At 44.2% G+C, this 14,677-nt stretch overlaps 1 protein-coding gene across 1 annotated transcript in view; it reads right to left on the bottom strand.

Moving 5' to 3' along the window:
* Window positions 1-14,677, bottom strand: part of KIAA2012 — a gene marked incomplete at both ends in the record, with an annotated part of 103,479 nt that overhangs the window by 30,171 nt on the left and 58,631 nt on the right. Inside the window, one exon of the mRNA XM_084259511.1 lies at window positions 14,545-14,621. Within this exon, the coding sequence (XP_084115637.1) occupies window positions 14,545-14,621 (77 nt within the window). The remainder of the gene's footprint in view (window positions 1-14,544; window positions 14,622-14,677) is intronic.

Raw genomic sequence — 14,677 nt, 5'->3', positions numbered from 1 at the left:
TTCCAAATATTTATAAAAAGTAATTTTTCATCGTTGGAACACTAATAGTAACACCTATTTTTAGCGCTGAAGACCCAGGGGACTGACATGTACAGAGAATAAATCGGAGGCTGGGTATTAGCTCATTTCTGGGCTTGGTGTAATTGGGAAATGGAAAATGGGTCTTTACTATGTCTTGGGTTTGTAGTCATTTTCTTTAGTCCTCACAACAACCCTGAGAGGCAGGTGTTGTTATTCCCATTTCACAGCGGAGGGGATGGAGCTTCTGGGAGACCAAGCCCTTGCACAAAGCCTCGCACTTGGTAAATGGCAGAGCTGAAATCACTGTCTGTCCAAGGCTCCCCCCTTTTTTTTTAAAAAGATTTATTTATTTATGCATACAAGAGCTGGGGTACAGGACAGAGATACGGGGGTGAGAGGATCTGCCAGAGACAGAGTGGGGAGCAGAACAGGCAGACTGACTGAAATACACTGCTGAGGGGAGCAGCAGGCAAGACAGGAGAGATCTGCCTTGCCATGTGGGTTCTCCCTGGCTGGCCGGGGATTGCACTCGTGCTGCAGAGGCTGTGGATTGCTTCATAGAGCGGTGCTTAACCCCTTGCACCACCAGGAAGTCCCCCAAGGCTCCCTTTTTAGGGGTCTTTTTGTTTATTTCTATGGCCTTCATGACTGCCTATCAAATCTGTCTTGTAGCAAAAAAAGATATACCAACAGCAATATTCCGGCTTGTTTGCAAGCTGAAAATGTATCTGCTGTGTTAGGAAGATTGATGGGGACAAATCCAGCAGAGAGGAAAGGAAGGATGGTCTAATGGAGGAGTCCAGGAGGCCCCAGGGGAGGGGAACACTCAGATCTTTGGGCCACCCTCTCCTGACAGGGCAATATGCAAATGGTGTCACCTTTCAGAACACAGACAAAGTTTGATCGGGACTTGCCTTCCAGCTGAAAGCTGGGACCTGCCCCCTGAGGGATCGTTCCAGGACACTGGATCACATCTCTCCTGGGCTTAAAGTCTTCAGAGTTTATTGCCCTTGGGAGGAAGGTCAATCTGCTTTAAAGGTTTACAAGACTCTTTCTTCCTGGCCCTGGACTATCTCCTGCCTCATTCAGCATTTCAACAAATATTAATGGAGTGCCTTTTCTATGCCAGGTAGAGTGGAAATGGCAGTGCTAGAAGCAGACTAAAGTCTCCACATTCATGAAAACTGCACATAATTTCCAGTGAGAGGGAAGAGATAATAAACAGCAAATGGAACAGAAGTTATGTCTGAAGGTGATTTGTGACATGGAGAAAAGGAAAGCAGAGAGAGGAGTGAGGAGTAGCTGGGGATGGAGGTGGAAACTGCACCCCATGCAGGGCAGTCAGCGAAGGTGACAAAAAAGTCATGCTTGAGCAAAGCTGGGGGGCGGTTCTGTGGGGCTCAAAGGGAGGTGTCTACCTCACTGTGGGGACAGGAAGTGCAAGGGGAGTACCACTATCATCAACACTGACCTTTCAGTTCCTAGAGCAAGACCTTCACAGGCGCCCTTCCCTCTGCTGGGAGTACATGCCTCCCTTCCACATCCTCCTCACCCTTCTGGTCCATCTGTGTCTCCCAGGATGTCTCATGAGCACTTGGCACCTTTGCTCACAAGGATGCTCGTGCTTGTGAGCCCCCGCTCTGCCCTGCTAGACTGTAAGCTCATGGAGGGCAGGGACCACGACTGCTCTGTTCCCCTGTAGCAGGTCTGGCAGCAAATACACACTTGATACACATTTGCTAAACCAAGGAGTATTGACCATACCAGGGACAAGCTACCATCCGGGTCATGGCCCACTCCAGTTAGAATGGGGAGTGCAGGCTGCACTCCATCTGTCTGCCTGTGACTATGCAGGTGCTTCTTTTCACCAACTTTCTCCCTCTGCAGAGCAGCAGCCTCCTGCCTGCCCAAGACCTGTACCTGCCAGGTCTTCTCTCCACTGACCTCCTTCAGTGGAGGCAGCTCTCCTCAAGGCCGCCCGCCTACAACCATGCAGGCCTGTTTTAGCAAACCTGTCCCTTTTGGGGCAGCTCTTCCTGCCCACTTGTGTCTATATAAGTGTCCTTTATTCTTCTGTCCCTTTCCCTAATAAACCTGCCCTTTAAAAAGAAAAAAAGAATGGGGGGTGCAATGGAGACACTTCACAGGTCCAGGGACCATGTGCAGACCTCCAGAGGTGCGTGCACAGATAGCACTGGCTTCTTACTCTCAAAGAAGAAAGTTACAGGGCTGATTCTCTGGGGTCACATACATGAGTGTGACATGAGCTCACCCTGGGTGTGGATTTGATCATTTCCATATTTTTCTAGGAGACTAACTCTTGAACGTCTGTCTCTCTGGGCAGACATAAACTCTCCCTCCCATGCCATTTAAAATACTTCTAAGTATCAATGATGAATTATTGGATGGTGGATCCCATCAAGCCACCATCCTGCTGATGAATATCTATACCCTTTTTTCTTTGTATTGAAGTGTGGCTAGAGATTTTTCTAGACAAATACATATTCCAATGTTTTTGTCACATCAGCCATATATCTGATTAGCTTCTTTTTTTTTTTTTAAAGATTTATTTTATTCATTCATTTTTTTTTTTATTCATTTATTTAATTATACAAGCACTGGGTACAGTCAGAAGCGCGGGAGGGTGAGAGAATTCACCAGAGCCAGAGCGGGGAGCAGAGCAGGCAGAAGGACCGAAGTACACTGCTGAGGGGAGCAGCGGGCGGCAGGAGAGGTCTGCGCACCATGTGGGACCCTCCTCCGGTGGCCAGGGAGCAGCTGGGGATCGAACCGGCGCTGCAGAGGCTGCGGGCAACCTCGCAACCCAGCGCTCAACCGCTGCGCCACCGGGGAGGCCCTGATTAGCTTCTTGGAATGAGACAGCCCCACTACTTCTAGATAAAATGAAAGTATTTGGTTCAAACTAGAATCAGACCAAGCATTTCAAGCTTTTCAGCTTCCAAAATCATGCATGAATCACTGGATAGAATAATAGAAATCAGAACAATTCTGATTTGAGGAAAATTGCTCCATTATCTCCAAGATTTTGTGTTAGGCTAGAGAATAAAAGGCATAGACAAGACCAATCCCAATGGCTGAAATTACTTGAACTCCTAGTGTGGGTGTAGGGAGGCGTTGAGAAAAGTAGCCCCCAAAACACTTGGACTATAAATCTTGTGATAAAAACAATTCTCTTGACTGTATGGCTCATATCCCTAATCTTTAGAGGTTAACAATTTGAGCTTGCTGGAATGTTTTCAGAGAAGGCTCTATAGTCACAGGAATGTGAAGTACTGTTTTTGCTTATTACATTCAAGTGTTCTAACAAATAAATGATAGTGAAAGGAGGTTAGAGAGATACGAGGAAAGAAAAGATTAAACACATAAAAAGGATGCTGGGGGGAATTGATAAGAGAAGAAAAAAATCAGAACATTAAAACCAGGCAAGAGAGTCAGGCATTGGGGTGGTTTTTCATTTATTCATTACACTCATTTATTAAGTGATGTTGTATATGTCAGATGAACCAGCACATAAAGAAGCAGGATGATTTTAAGTTAGTGATAAATCTATGGAGACATGAGTGAAATGGTGATAAGATGGAGGCTGTGGGGGAGGGGATGGCTGGCCTTTGGGTGATGGGGAAGACCTTTCTGAAGAGGTGATATTTGAGTAGGGCTGGGTGACAAGAGGGAACCAGCTCTGGAAGGAGCTATCTTTAGCAGTCGGAGTAGCTGTATCTGATTATTAGGAGGAAAAACCAGGCAGGAGTTCTGTGGAAAGGACACCCCCATTTCTCAGCCAGTTCTGCCCAGCTTTCTGGGCTCCAGCCCTGACCCTGTGAGGCACCCTTCTATTTTCTGGGTGGTAAAGCCGTCAGAATTGATACTTGCAGCTCTTGGGTTATTTTGAGAGCAAAGACAGCAGAATAAGTATTAAACACGAATCAAGGTCTCCAACAATGTAGAAGGGAGAAGAAAACACAAGGCTAAGCAGAAGGAAAGGAGAATGAGGAAAACTGGAAGACAGCAGAGGCCCCTGAAGCTTGTTTGTTTCTCTTCTGTGCATGCACTAGTGGGGATGATTACAAACTGATGGAAGCATGACATGCTTAGAGAAAATCAAAACCTATACTGTATGGTAAATACTTTAATATTTTTACATTCTACTAAAAACACCTGGAAGCCTTTCTCCTCGGTAAATGAAACAATAAAGATTAATGAGTTAATTTGGAAAAGCTGATTTGAATTGCACAGAAGGTGTTGCGTAAGTACTTGGCATTTAAAAAGTTATCTGACATTTAAAAGGAGATGACTGTTAATGAATTCAAGAGCTAATCTTACACTCTGACAGACTGAGCCATGGAAAATCCAGGATTATTATCTTGCTATAAACATAATGTAATTCACTTGAAAGCCAGAATAAAAGAGAGTACTCAGCTGTATACAAATATCCACACACGTACATCTATAATGTAGCAAAATTTACAGAGGATGTCTTTTAAATGACACAAATATCATTGCCTTTTCTATTCTTAGGTTAGAATATCTGGGCCACAAACTCCAGGAGAAAACTTTTTTCTCTGGCTTTTCCCTCGACTCCTTCCAGCTGGTGTGTTTTGAGGGGTCACTAGCACAGGCTCTACAGCATCAGGACATTTCAGCTTAAGGAAAGGAGATTCTAAAACCAACCAACTAGGTCTCCACCCCTGGGTCCCACACCAACGATACAGATCTGTTCTGCAGGCGTCCCTCAGGCCCTCCTCTTTACTTCTCCCACTCCTTTCTAATTGGGGTTCCCCATCTCTGTAGCTGCGGTTTAATGGCTCCAAGAAGAGCTATTGTCCCTCATTAAGGAGGCTGCAACCCTCTCACTTGTCTAACTGCCTCCCACACAGCTCACAACTTCATTCTGCCCGAGAGCAAACTGCCAAGGCTCTCTGGGAACTTGTGGGCAAGCTGAGATGGAGGAAGAAAACAGAAGGAAGGAGGGCCTTTGTAGCCAAGATCTGAACTGCACTGGGGTACACACCCCACCATTATCTTAATGCATGGAAAGTGGGGTTGGGAGGCCTTTGCTGAAACCCTTATGGGGTCTATCAAGTTGTCACATCAAACCTCTGTGTCCACAGGACATTTGTTCCCTCCTGTGAGCAAACAAAAGGAAACGAGTCAGTCTCTGCTTTGGACCACCAGGCCCCCCTCCTTGGCTGAGAGTCTGTGCCTCCACTTCCCTGATGGGATGCTGGGAGGGGACTCTAAATCCCAGTGGGGATGGATAGATCTGAGAGATTTTGTCACTAGGGGTGAGGGAAAGAGGTCTGGAATGCTGAATTTCCCTCTTGCCCCCAGCTGGGTCGGTGAGGACCCGCATCCCCTTAGGGGCCACACCTGCTTGGAACTGTGGGCTGAAGGGCCTGGCATGTCCCCCTGTGTTAGGTCTTCGCAGGCCCTGCTATTTCTTGCCATGGCAGCCTGTGGAACTGAAAGTGGACAGCAGGAATAGGGAAGAGGGTAGTGAAGGAAGAAGCTAGAAGTACAGGGTGCCTGAGTACAGGCAGGCAGTCAGGAGCAGGGTGCGCCAAGACTCACGTCCAGGTGTCCCAAGATCAATTATCAGTTTGAATAAATAACTGGTTGGAACCAGGAGGGTGCCCCCCCAAACTCAGGTGTCCCAGATCATCTTATCAGTCTGAAAGAACAGTCGATGGGACTAAGTCAGTTGCCCCAAGTTCAGGTATCCCAGGCACAGGTGCCTCAAACCCATCTATCATACTGAATGAGAAACAATCAATTAGAAATGGAATGTCAGGACACCGACACAATAACACAATGCTAAAGCACCGCATCAAAGCTGGTTCTTGAAAGACAGGCCAGGTTACGTGGGAAAACTCAGTGGGCCTCAGTAACCTAGGAGACCCCACAGGCCTCAACCAATCAGCAAGAGACACAACTCTGAGACACGCCAAGCCCTTCCCCTGCCCTTGCCCACTATACTCATAAACACCGGCGTCTTGAGCCCTCAGTGACTACTCACTCAGGACCCGTCTCTGCTCAGAGAGCTTTCCTTTCTTCTTATCTATCAGTAAATCTCTTGCTTTGCAGCCTAACTCTGGTCTTGACTTTGAACTCTTTCCTGGCAGAGACAAGAACCAAGACAGCCCCTAGGGGCCCTGTAAAGCAACCAACCCATTCCGGGGAGGTTTATGAATGGTTCTAGCTGCCACATGCTCTTCGCCGTTGTTTGCAGTCGCCGCGCTCCTCCGTACACTCCACTCGACACCGCACTACCACCACACCGCACTCTGCTGCACCATCCTTATAAACCAGTCTCTTAGCTCAGGTATACCCACCTACGCATGCCCACACCCTACTCCAGGTGCCCGCCATCAGGCATGCATTCAGGACCGCAGGGTCCGTCATCCATCCTAATGGCGGGAGGGCAAAAAAGCCTGATACCTTTTACCTACCCTACAGGCCCCCAGACCCCTGTCCTGATTTGGTAGGGCTGAGCAGGGCATGGCATTCTGCTGGCTCCCGATGACTGGGCGGCTTGCAGAGGGAACCTGAGTGGGTCAGGAGTTTGGTGTAGTCTATCCACTCAGGCTAATTTGGAGGGGACCCAGCCTGTGCAAGGCCAGCTGATTGGCCACTCCAGACCCCACTCTGTGACCTTGTCTCTGGGTTTCCCTGGCCTGGAGGAGGAGACCTGTAGTCTTCAAATGGAATACCAGGCTCAACCCCCCAAGCAGGCCTGCGTGGCCTCATTCTGAGGAGCAGAAGAGACCCTAAACCACAGCAAGATACCACCCACAAGTTGGCCCAGGGGTCTCCACGCACTGGTTCACCCTGTTCATCTTGGCCATCTGACATCCTGGTCCCATTTTTTCCTAAACATTTATTGTTTAAAAATTTTAAAAAATTGAAGTAACATTGCATTATAGCATTGAGTTTCAGATGTGCCTCATTATAGGCCCTTTGTAAGTTCTAAAGGCAATTTTAGTGCTGATGAAATGGGCCAACTGGACAGTTTTGGGAGGATTCCACAAGGAAGCATTCAGTGGAGCTATAACACGATTGGAAGCCAGAAAGTGCCTTCTTGTTCCCCTCTTGTGAATTTTGGTCCCCATTCACCTTCTGCCCCTCAACTCTATGAAAGCAAATTTTACATGTTTCTAAGTGTTTAATCAATTAGCCGAATTGTTAGCCAACAATAGACTCAGCTTTTGTAAGGGATTCATATTGTGACTTTGGCCAGGTCATTAAGTTTTCTGCACCTCAGTTTCCCTACCCATAAAATGGGGATAACCTTATTTTCTTCAGGAAGCTTTTGAATAACAAAACCCAGGACACTTTGATTCCAGGCTTCTACTATCTGGAAGTAAATCTTATCCCTGAGTTCTAATTGATAACTGTCCTCAGTTTAATTAAGTGCTTTGTTGATGCAACAGAAACATTGTTTATCTGGCTTAACAGGAGCTGCAGGAGAAAAATTTTAAGCCAAAATAGTGATCTCTTTTGTCTCAGGAGAGGTAGAAACTAGGTTTTTCTGTGAGGGGGTGTCTGGCTGTATTCAGGGTAGAACTTTGTATTTGAGAAATGATCGATCCGATATTAGACTGGGAGACAGATTGTAGGGTGAGGGTGGGAAATCTGAACAAGTCCTTAGCTTCTTCTCACACCAAAATTTACTTTAACCTCAAATTGTGGACTTCTTTGTTATGCTGGGTCTGGCATGACTTTTCCAATCTGACAGCCAAGGCACAGGAACTTGTAACTTGCAAACTGATTCCATTGTAAAAGGTCATTAAAATGAGTTGATTTTCACTAGAAAAATGTTACCCATGGTGCTTTAATTCTCATGCTGGCCCATAAAAGTTTAACTCATAATTTAGCTGGACTAAGGAGTGAATTAGCCCTGGTAATATTGGGAAAAACAGAGGGCCAGGAGAAAGAAAAATTCTTTCCCTTTCTTTTCTGTTTCCTGACCCACTACTGAGCACCCCCATCCTGACCTCTAAGTTTTCCTCAGCTAAGTGCTGTGGGGTTTAGGGCCCTGCTGGGTTTGGTGTTCCCTGTTGCAAAACTCCCTCCTCTCTCCTACCCCAGGCCTTCAGAGGAATCTCTAGTAGACAGAATTGTAAGCAATGAATCAAATCCTAGACAGCATGAAAGATATTTTTGGGAGGGTGTTTTTGCAACCACCCCAAGCTGGGTAGGTTCACCATCGGTTCTAGCAATTTGAAGAATTTTGGAGCCCTTGGCATCATTTTTACAAGTTTTAATGGTAAGCAGGTAGACAGCAACTTAAGCCCCCTTCATCAGGGTGACTCCGCCCTTTTATCCCCTCCCTCCCAGGCTCAGGTGTGCACACTTGCACATGCGCACACACCCATGCTCAGGTGTCCATAGTTAGGCACGTGTATTCCACACCCACACAGCGCCTTCTACCTTAACAAGATCAAGGCCACAGGTGATAGCCACCGAGGCCAATGGTGTAAAAAGCCTGATCAACCTCATTTACTAGGTGTTTGGACTTGATGGTGGGGGCAGGGTGAGGTGGGGAGATGGTCAGTAGAAAGGCTTACAGTCCTTCTTGAAGTTATTCCTGTTTCTCAAACTTCTTTCTTACATTTGAGTCCTATAAGATTGTACACAAACCCCGAATTCTGTTTTATAATGGTTTTCAAGCTAGAAGGCTGGGGAATTGACTAATAGTTACCATTAGAATTTATTGGACGTTGTCTAGTAACAAGATTGTGTTAATCCCTTTCCATATGTTGTCTCATCTAATCCTCATGATGACTCCATGAGGGCAATATTACTACCCTTTACAGATGAGGAAACTGAGCCCCAGAGAGGTTAATTCCTGCACATAGTAAACCTCAAAACATTAGCTGTGATTATCATTTGAAAAGGTCCTCTCAAAATAATGGGTGTATAATTAGAGAAGTTTATGATAGGTATAAGGAGGTTCATTACACTATTCTCTCTACCTTTTCACATGTTTGAAATTTTCCCTAATAAAAAAAGAAATTAGGTACATATGATGTGTTTGATTAGAACTAGCAGCCAACAGATCCACAAATACAGACTCACTGGAATAAATGAATCTCAATGAAAATCAACAACTAAAAACCTTGATTGAAAACATGGCCCTTTTCAGTAAATTATCCTTAAATTGTCAGTGGAGTTTCTGGCTGAAAAGTAATCCTGTGGGTAAGGTTGAACCAGATGAGATTTGCTTAGATCTTCAAAAAAAAACCATCCAATCAAGTTCCACAACCAAAACTATTTACAAAGTCAGGGAGAGAAGGAGGGAGAGGGAAGACATAGGGGGAGGGGAAGGGAGGAGAGAGGGTGGTGAAAAGGAAGAGGGTAGAGGGAAGGGAGGATGAAGAGGGGAATTGGAGGGGAAAGGAGGCAAAGGGGGAATGTCGTGCTTGCCTTTAGAAATGAGAAACAAAAGGTGGAGAATGAAGCACATTGCTGCAGACAGTCAGTTCTCATCATCTGTTAGGCCCAATCTTAGCGGCAAAAGACCTCCAAGGAGACCTGGTGACATCTCCACCATGCACAGGCCCCAAAGCTTTTACAGAAAGGGAAATACCAAGTTGTGGCAACCAACAGCAGGTAGTATCCAGAGATTGTGTGAATTGCTAGAGAAATGATAACTGAATTTCCATATCATGATCATTGAATGTAAAACAAAGTGTGATCTCTGAATCTTATGTAGAGGATGAGAGGCTTTTTCTACCCAGGAAATGAACCTTAATGTCAACAAAATTTGTTAGATTTTTTTTTTTTTTTTTTGAAGTAGCTGCCATGTGCTAGGAACGCAAGGGATATAAAGGTGAGTAAAGCAGACTAAGAAAAAAAAAAAGTTTTTTTTAGAGCAGAAGCTTGTTCTGTTAGATAATGCTCTCCCCCCCTGCCCAAGAAAAAAAAAATCACTAGAAGGCAGGGTATGACCTAGAGGGATGCCGAAACAAAAAATTACTTTTACTCTTGTACAAAAACTTAGTGTGTCTGCAGGTGGGTTTTTTGTTTCGTGTGGTTTTTTGTTTTTTTTTTTTTTTGTTCTGAAAAAGCGAAACTGAAAGGTGATATGAACACCATCTGTGAAACCACCAAAGAAACAGATGGGGTAAACACAGGTTTACCTAAATCCTAGAGTGCTAGAAATACAGGCTACTCTTTGAAATTCCAAAGAGGTAAATTTACGATACTTAAGATCACACATGGATTTATACTGTTACAAATGCAAGAAGCCTGAATTCAAGAGATAATATAGGTCAAAATAGAAATGACTGTGAAATGGGAAAAATGGACATAATTCCAGTTTAACAGGATTTTAAGGACACTACCAAAGTTCTAATCCCAACAAAGCAACAAAACAAAACCCAAGGTAAAGCATGAGAAAGGATGTTTGCTCTCCCCAACAAAAGGAGAAAATTGACAATGAAAACTGGTGAGATGGTTTCTTTCTATTTTAAACAAAGAGATGCAATGATTCTTGGGAAATCTAATTAAGGTTGAGCTTGTACTTTGATAGTATTTACTGACAACCTCTATACCCTGACAGTTCTATAAACCAGTGGGCTCAGGCCTCTCTTGTATCAAGCTTACATAGATGGATCTAGATGAAGCAGTGATTTTCACCTTTAAAGATCCAAACTTTTCAGGAAAAGAGGTAAATTCATTGTTTCCCCTCCACCCCCAAAAGTCTAGGGTCAGAGAGATAAAATGCTGACAAGGGGTTAAGATCCTTACAAAGATTCTGAAGAGGTCTGTTTCTTAGAGACACATTCTCTTTTTTCACATGGTTACAGTCAGAGTCGATGTTACTTTGATTTCTACTTTAATAATTAAATCAGTGGTCCTCAATTGGGGGTGACTTTGTCTTCCAGGGAACATTTGGCAAGGCCTAGAGGCATTACTTATTGCTACAACTAGGGGTAGGGGGTGGGTTGTGGTATTTGCATCTAGTGGGTGGGGGGTAGGGCTGCAAAGCACAGGAATGCTCCCCACAACAAAGTATATCTGGCCCAAAATGTTCATGGTGCCAAGGCTGAGAAACCTCACATTAAACCATTCATCTTAAATTATAGTTTCTAGTCTGAGCAATCATCATTTTTGCCTGAATTAAGCCCCTCCCTGAGAAGGATATGTCATAATTAATGTAATCATTTTGCTGATGTTGGACTATCAGATTTTTTCCACTTTTTCTCTATTATTGACGATGCTTCAATGGATTTCTTCACTCACTTTTTCCCCCTGCAGAATTGTTTCCTTAGGATGAAATTCCAGATGTCAGAAATACAGGATCAATGGGTATAAATATTTGTCATGTTTCATGGACACATTGCCATTTTGATTTACAAATGGATCAAATGAATTTCAATCCACCACAAGTCTAGTATACCACTTTAACCAAGACCTTGGACTCCTGCATATTTCTATTAAACAAAAAGGGAGAGGATGTGTAGAATTGTATATCAATAAAAACATTTTTTAAAAAACAAGAAGAGTCATCTCCAACTTGCCACAGTTTGCATGTAAATTGCTAGAGGATGAATATTTTTCCATGTTTGTTTTTTATTACCAATATACTTGATATAATTATTTTTCTTATTTTTCTAACTGGTTTCAAACGTTTTTCTTTTAAAATTAAATGTGATCTTTTCCACGGATAGAGAGTAATGCCATTGTAGCTAATGCAGTTATTATTTTTTCTTTACATATTTTTAAAGTCCTAATTTTTCCCCACTCCTCTGCCCCCCTCCCGCCCCCCCCAGCACAGGTATGTTACCATTCCTGGAATTTTCATTTACAATTTTAATCCTCTTCCTACCTGCTAGTCACCTCACCCAACCTGTGGCCTCACCACAGAGAGACCATGGAGAACAGTAAAAGCTTCTCTTGGGGTTGATGTCAGTCACCAGGGTAAGAGCAGTGCTTGGGCTACAGTACCCCAGGAACTAATTTCCCTTAATCAAATGAAAGGCCTTAGGAGGCGCCACAAGGCGGAAAGAAAAATAAACGTGAAGGAGAATACCAAATTCGCTGAGGAGTTTCAAGGACCTGCATTAGAAAAAGGGCACCCTACCTTCAGAACTGGCAATGCTGCACATGCAACTATTAATATGCAAAAAATGCCTTCATAAATACTTGATTCTGTGCACAGTGGGGAGGCAGTTCATTTGAAAGAGGAAATAGGAGCTTGGAGTTGAAACATGTCTGCTTGTCTCCTTTTTCTTTTTTCATTGCTCTTTTCATGTCCACGTTTCCCCTTGTAGTTTTCTTCTTTTGCAACCAACTAACCCCTCCTCCAGTCCCTAGGAAGTCGTTGATGGCCATTGCTACTATCGTTTCTACTTAGGGATTTACTGCCCAGGCCCAGAGTATCGGGCCAGGTGTGGAAGGGGCACCTCAGGAGCTGGTCCCACTGGGTGCAACCTGCAGTCCTGTGTACTTGGGGCCGCAGCCCTAGTCCTCGGGGCTCCCGCCACAGCGCTGACAGCCGCTTAGGAACCAAAGCAGACGTTTGAAAATTCAACCAGTAGGGGGCGCCCGGAGGCAGCCTCCGGAACAGGGCAAATCCCTGAGCCCAGTCACGTCTGCAAAGCTCGCGCTGCCTTTCTCTCTTACCTCCCGGTCAGAAATTGTTTTCTAAATCTGGGCCTGTGACTTCTTGATATTCCCCCCTTTCTCAGCTAACACAGTGATTTAAAAAAAGTAGAAATATTTTATGTGATTTAACTCCTAAAATAGTCAGACCCCAATAAAGGAATGAATGGAAAGAACAGAAATTGCTGATGCTGATAAAGATCAATTTTGGTAATATCCTTGTCTGCTTCTGAGTGGGGAGGCGACAGTCGGAGGAATACGCTGGGGATGCCAGTGGCCCATCAACCTACATAACTGAAATCTGCTGGGCAGAAATTTGTTTCTAAATCCTTTCCAGATGCTTTCTAGTAAACATGAAATTAGTCATTTACATGGAATAGGTTGAGGAAGTAGTTAAAATTGAAGTCAGTGATTAATCTAATAAAGGATCATTAGCCTCAAGGAGACTGGGTTCGGAAGCAAGGAAGACACCTCCCCCCACCACACCCCAATCCTCTTTGTGTTTGGGGGCTAATAGGGTTCCCTAGACTTTTCCCCAAATGGTATTCATTTCAGGGCTTACTTCTAAAGGAAATAAGGCTATTCTGACTTGGACAAACCAAATGGTTCTGGGGGGAGCACTCCTTCCTTTCACAAGGGAGACCCATCAAGTTCTGAGCAAGCTGGTTTGCCACAGCCTCACAGGGGAGACCCAGGGTTAGAGTTTAAGACCTCAGTCTGGTATTCCTTTCTGACTACAAAGTTAATAATTCAGTCTAGGATATAATTTGACACAACCGAGCCTACTCTTATTGCAGGTGATATTTGGTCTCCCGAAATTCAACCATGAGGCTGTGTGAATTTGGAATGTGTTTAGGATATAGGCATTTACAAGATCTTCAGAGTTGTGGAGTCATTAAAATATAGTATATTTTACTTAAGTCACAGATTCTCTTAAAAAAGAAAAGTTTCTAGATCTCTTAGAAAGGGTGTGAATCTTCAGCGGGCATGTGGAAAAAAAAAAAAAAAAGGAAAACATTGATTCTGTGCTTTCTCAGTAGCAGGAAGGGTCAGCTCAGCTGTTTTTAACCTCAGGGGAGGCCTGACCCAGGCATGGGATTCTAACTGTGAGAGTTCATGGTGCTTCCCCAGAACCCAGCAAGGCACACGGATGAAAACAAACTACTTTTATTATTATTGTTTTTTAATGATCGTGAGAGAAGATGAGAAAGCCTGGCTGTGGCAGGAAGTTGGAGATAAGGGCAAAACAGAGATCATGGGCCCCTAGGCTGCTGCATTGCAGGGAGAGACCAGTGCCCTGGGGCTGTGTTGCTTCTACCTCAGCTGTGAGACCCGCCAGAGCTGTAGGAATTCCCCTGAGCTATCTCTCTAGGGTGAATTTGAAGACAGGCCCAGCCTCAAAGCTTGAAATAAAGGAACAAACTTATAAATATTTGTGAACATATGTCCTTGAACCATGAATAGAATTTCCTAACCCATCTAGATGAAGCTTTTTTCTCCTTTCCTCATGGTGTCATTGCAGTTTTTTTCTTAATTGCTATTTTTCCCCTATCTATTAGGAATGAATATTGGAAAAAGGGATTCATTAGCACAATGTCTGGTGCCTACTGCCTCAATGAATGATACCTTTCTGTGTTTCCTTGTTCCCTTCTTGACTTCACAGCTATATCACGAACACGATGAGCCAGATAAAACAGTCCAATTTGAGTTAGGACATTCCAAATCTATGAGTTAAGGAACCTCTGTGATTTTATAGTCTACTTGTCTCGTTTTATTGATGAGGCAAATGAGGCTCAGAGAAGTGAAGAATCTTAACAATAGTCACACAGCATGCTGGGGCAAGAACCCCAAAGTCTTGACTCCCAGTCTCATGTTCATTCAGAATCAATACTATACCTGCTTCTCTGCTTTTTGGGTGAAAGGAGAGATGTCATTAAGATCCACATGAAGACCAGTTCTGGATTCAATATTTGCTGTGGTAGAAATCAGAGAGAAACGCATCAAGGTTGTCAGATCTAGGGCTCATGAA

Source organism: Talpa europaea, assembly GCF_964194135.1.
Source record: "Talpa europaea genome assembly, chromosome: 1".
In the NCBI taxonomy this organism is placed as follows: domain Eukaryota; kingdom Metazoa; phylum Chordata; class Mammalia; order Eulipotyphla; family Talpidae; genus Talpa; species Talpa europaea.
This window is presented reverse-complemented; position numbering and strand designations above follow the sequence as displayed.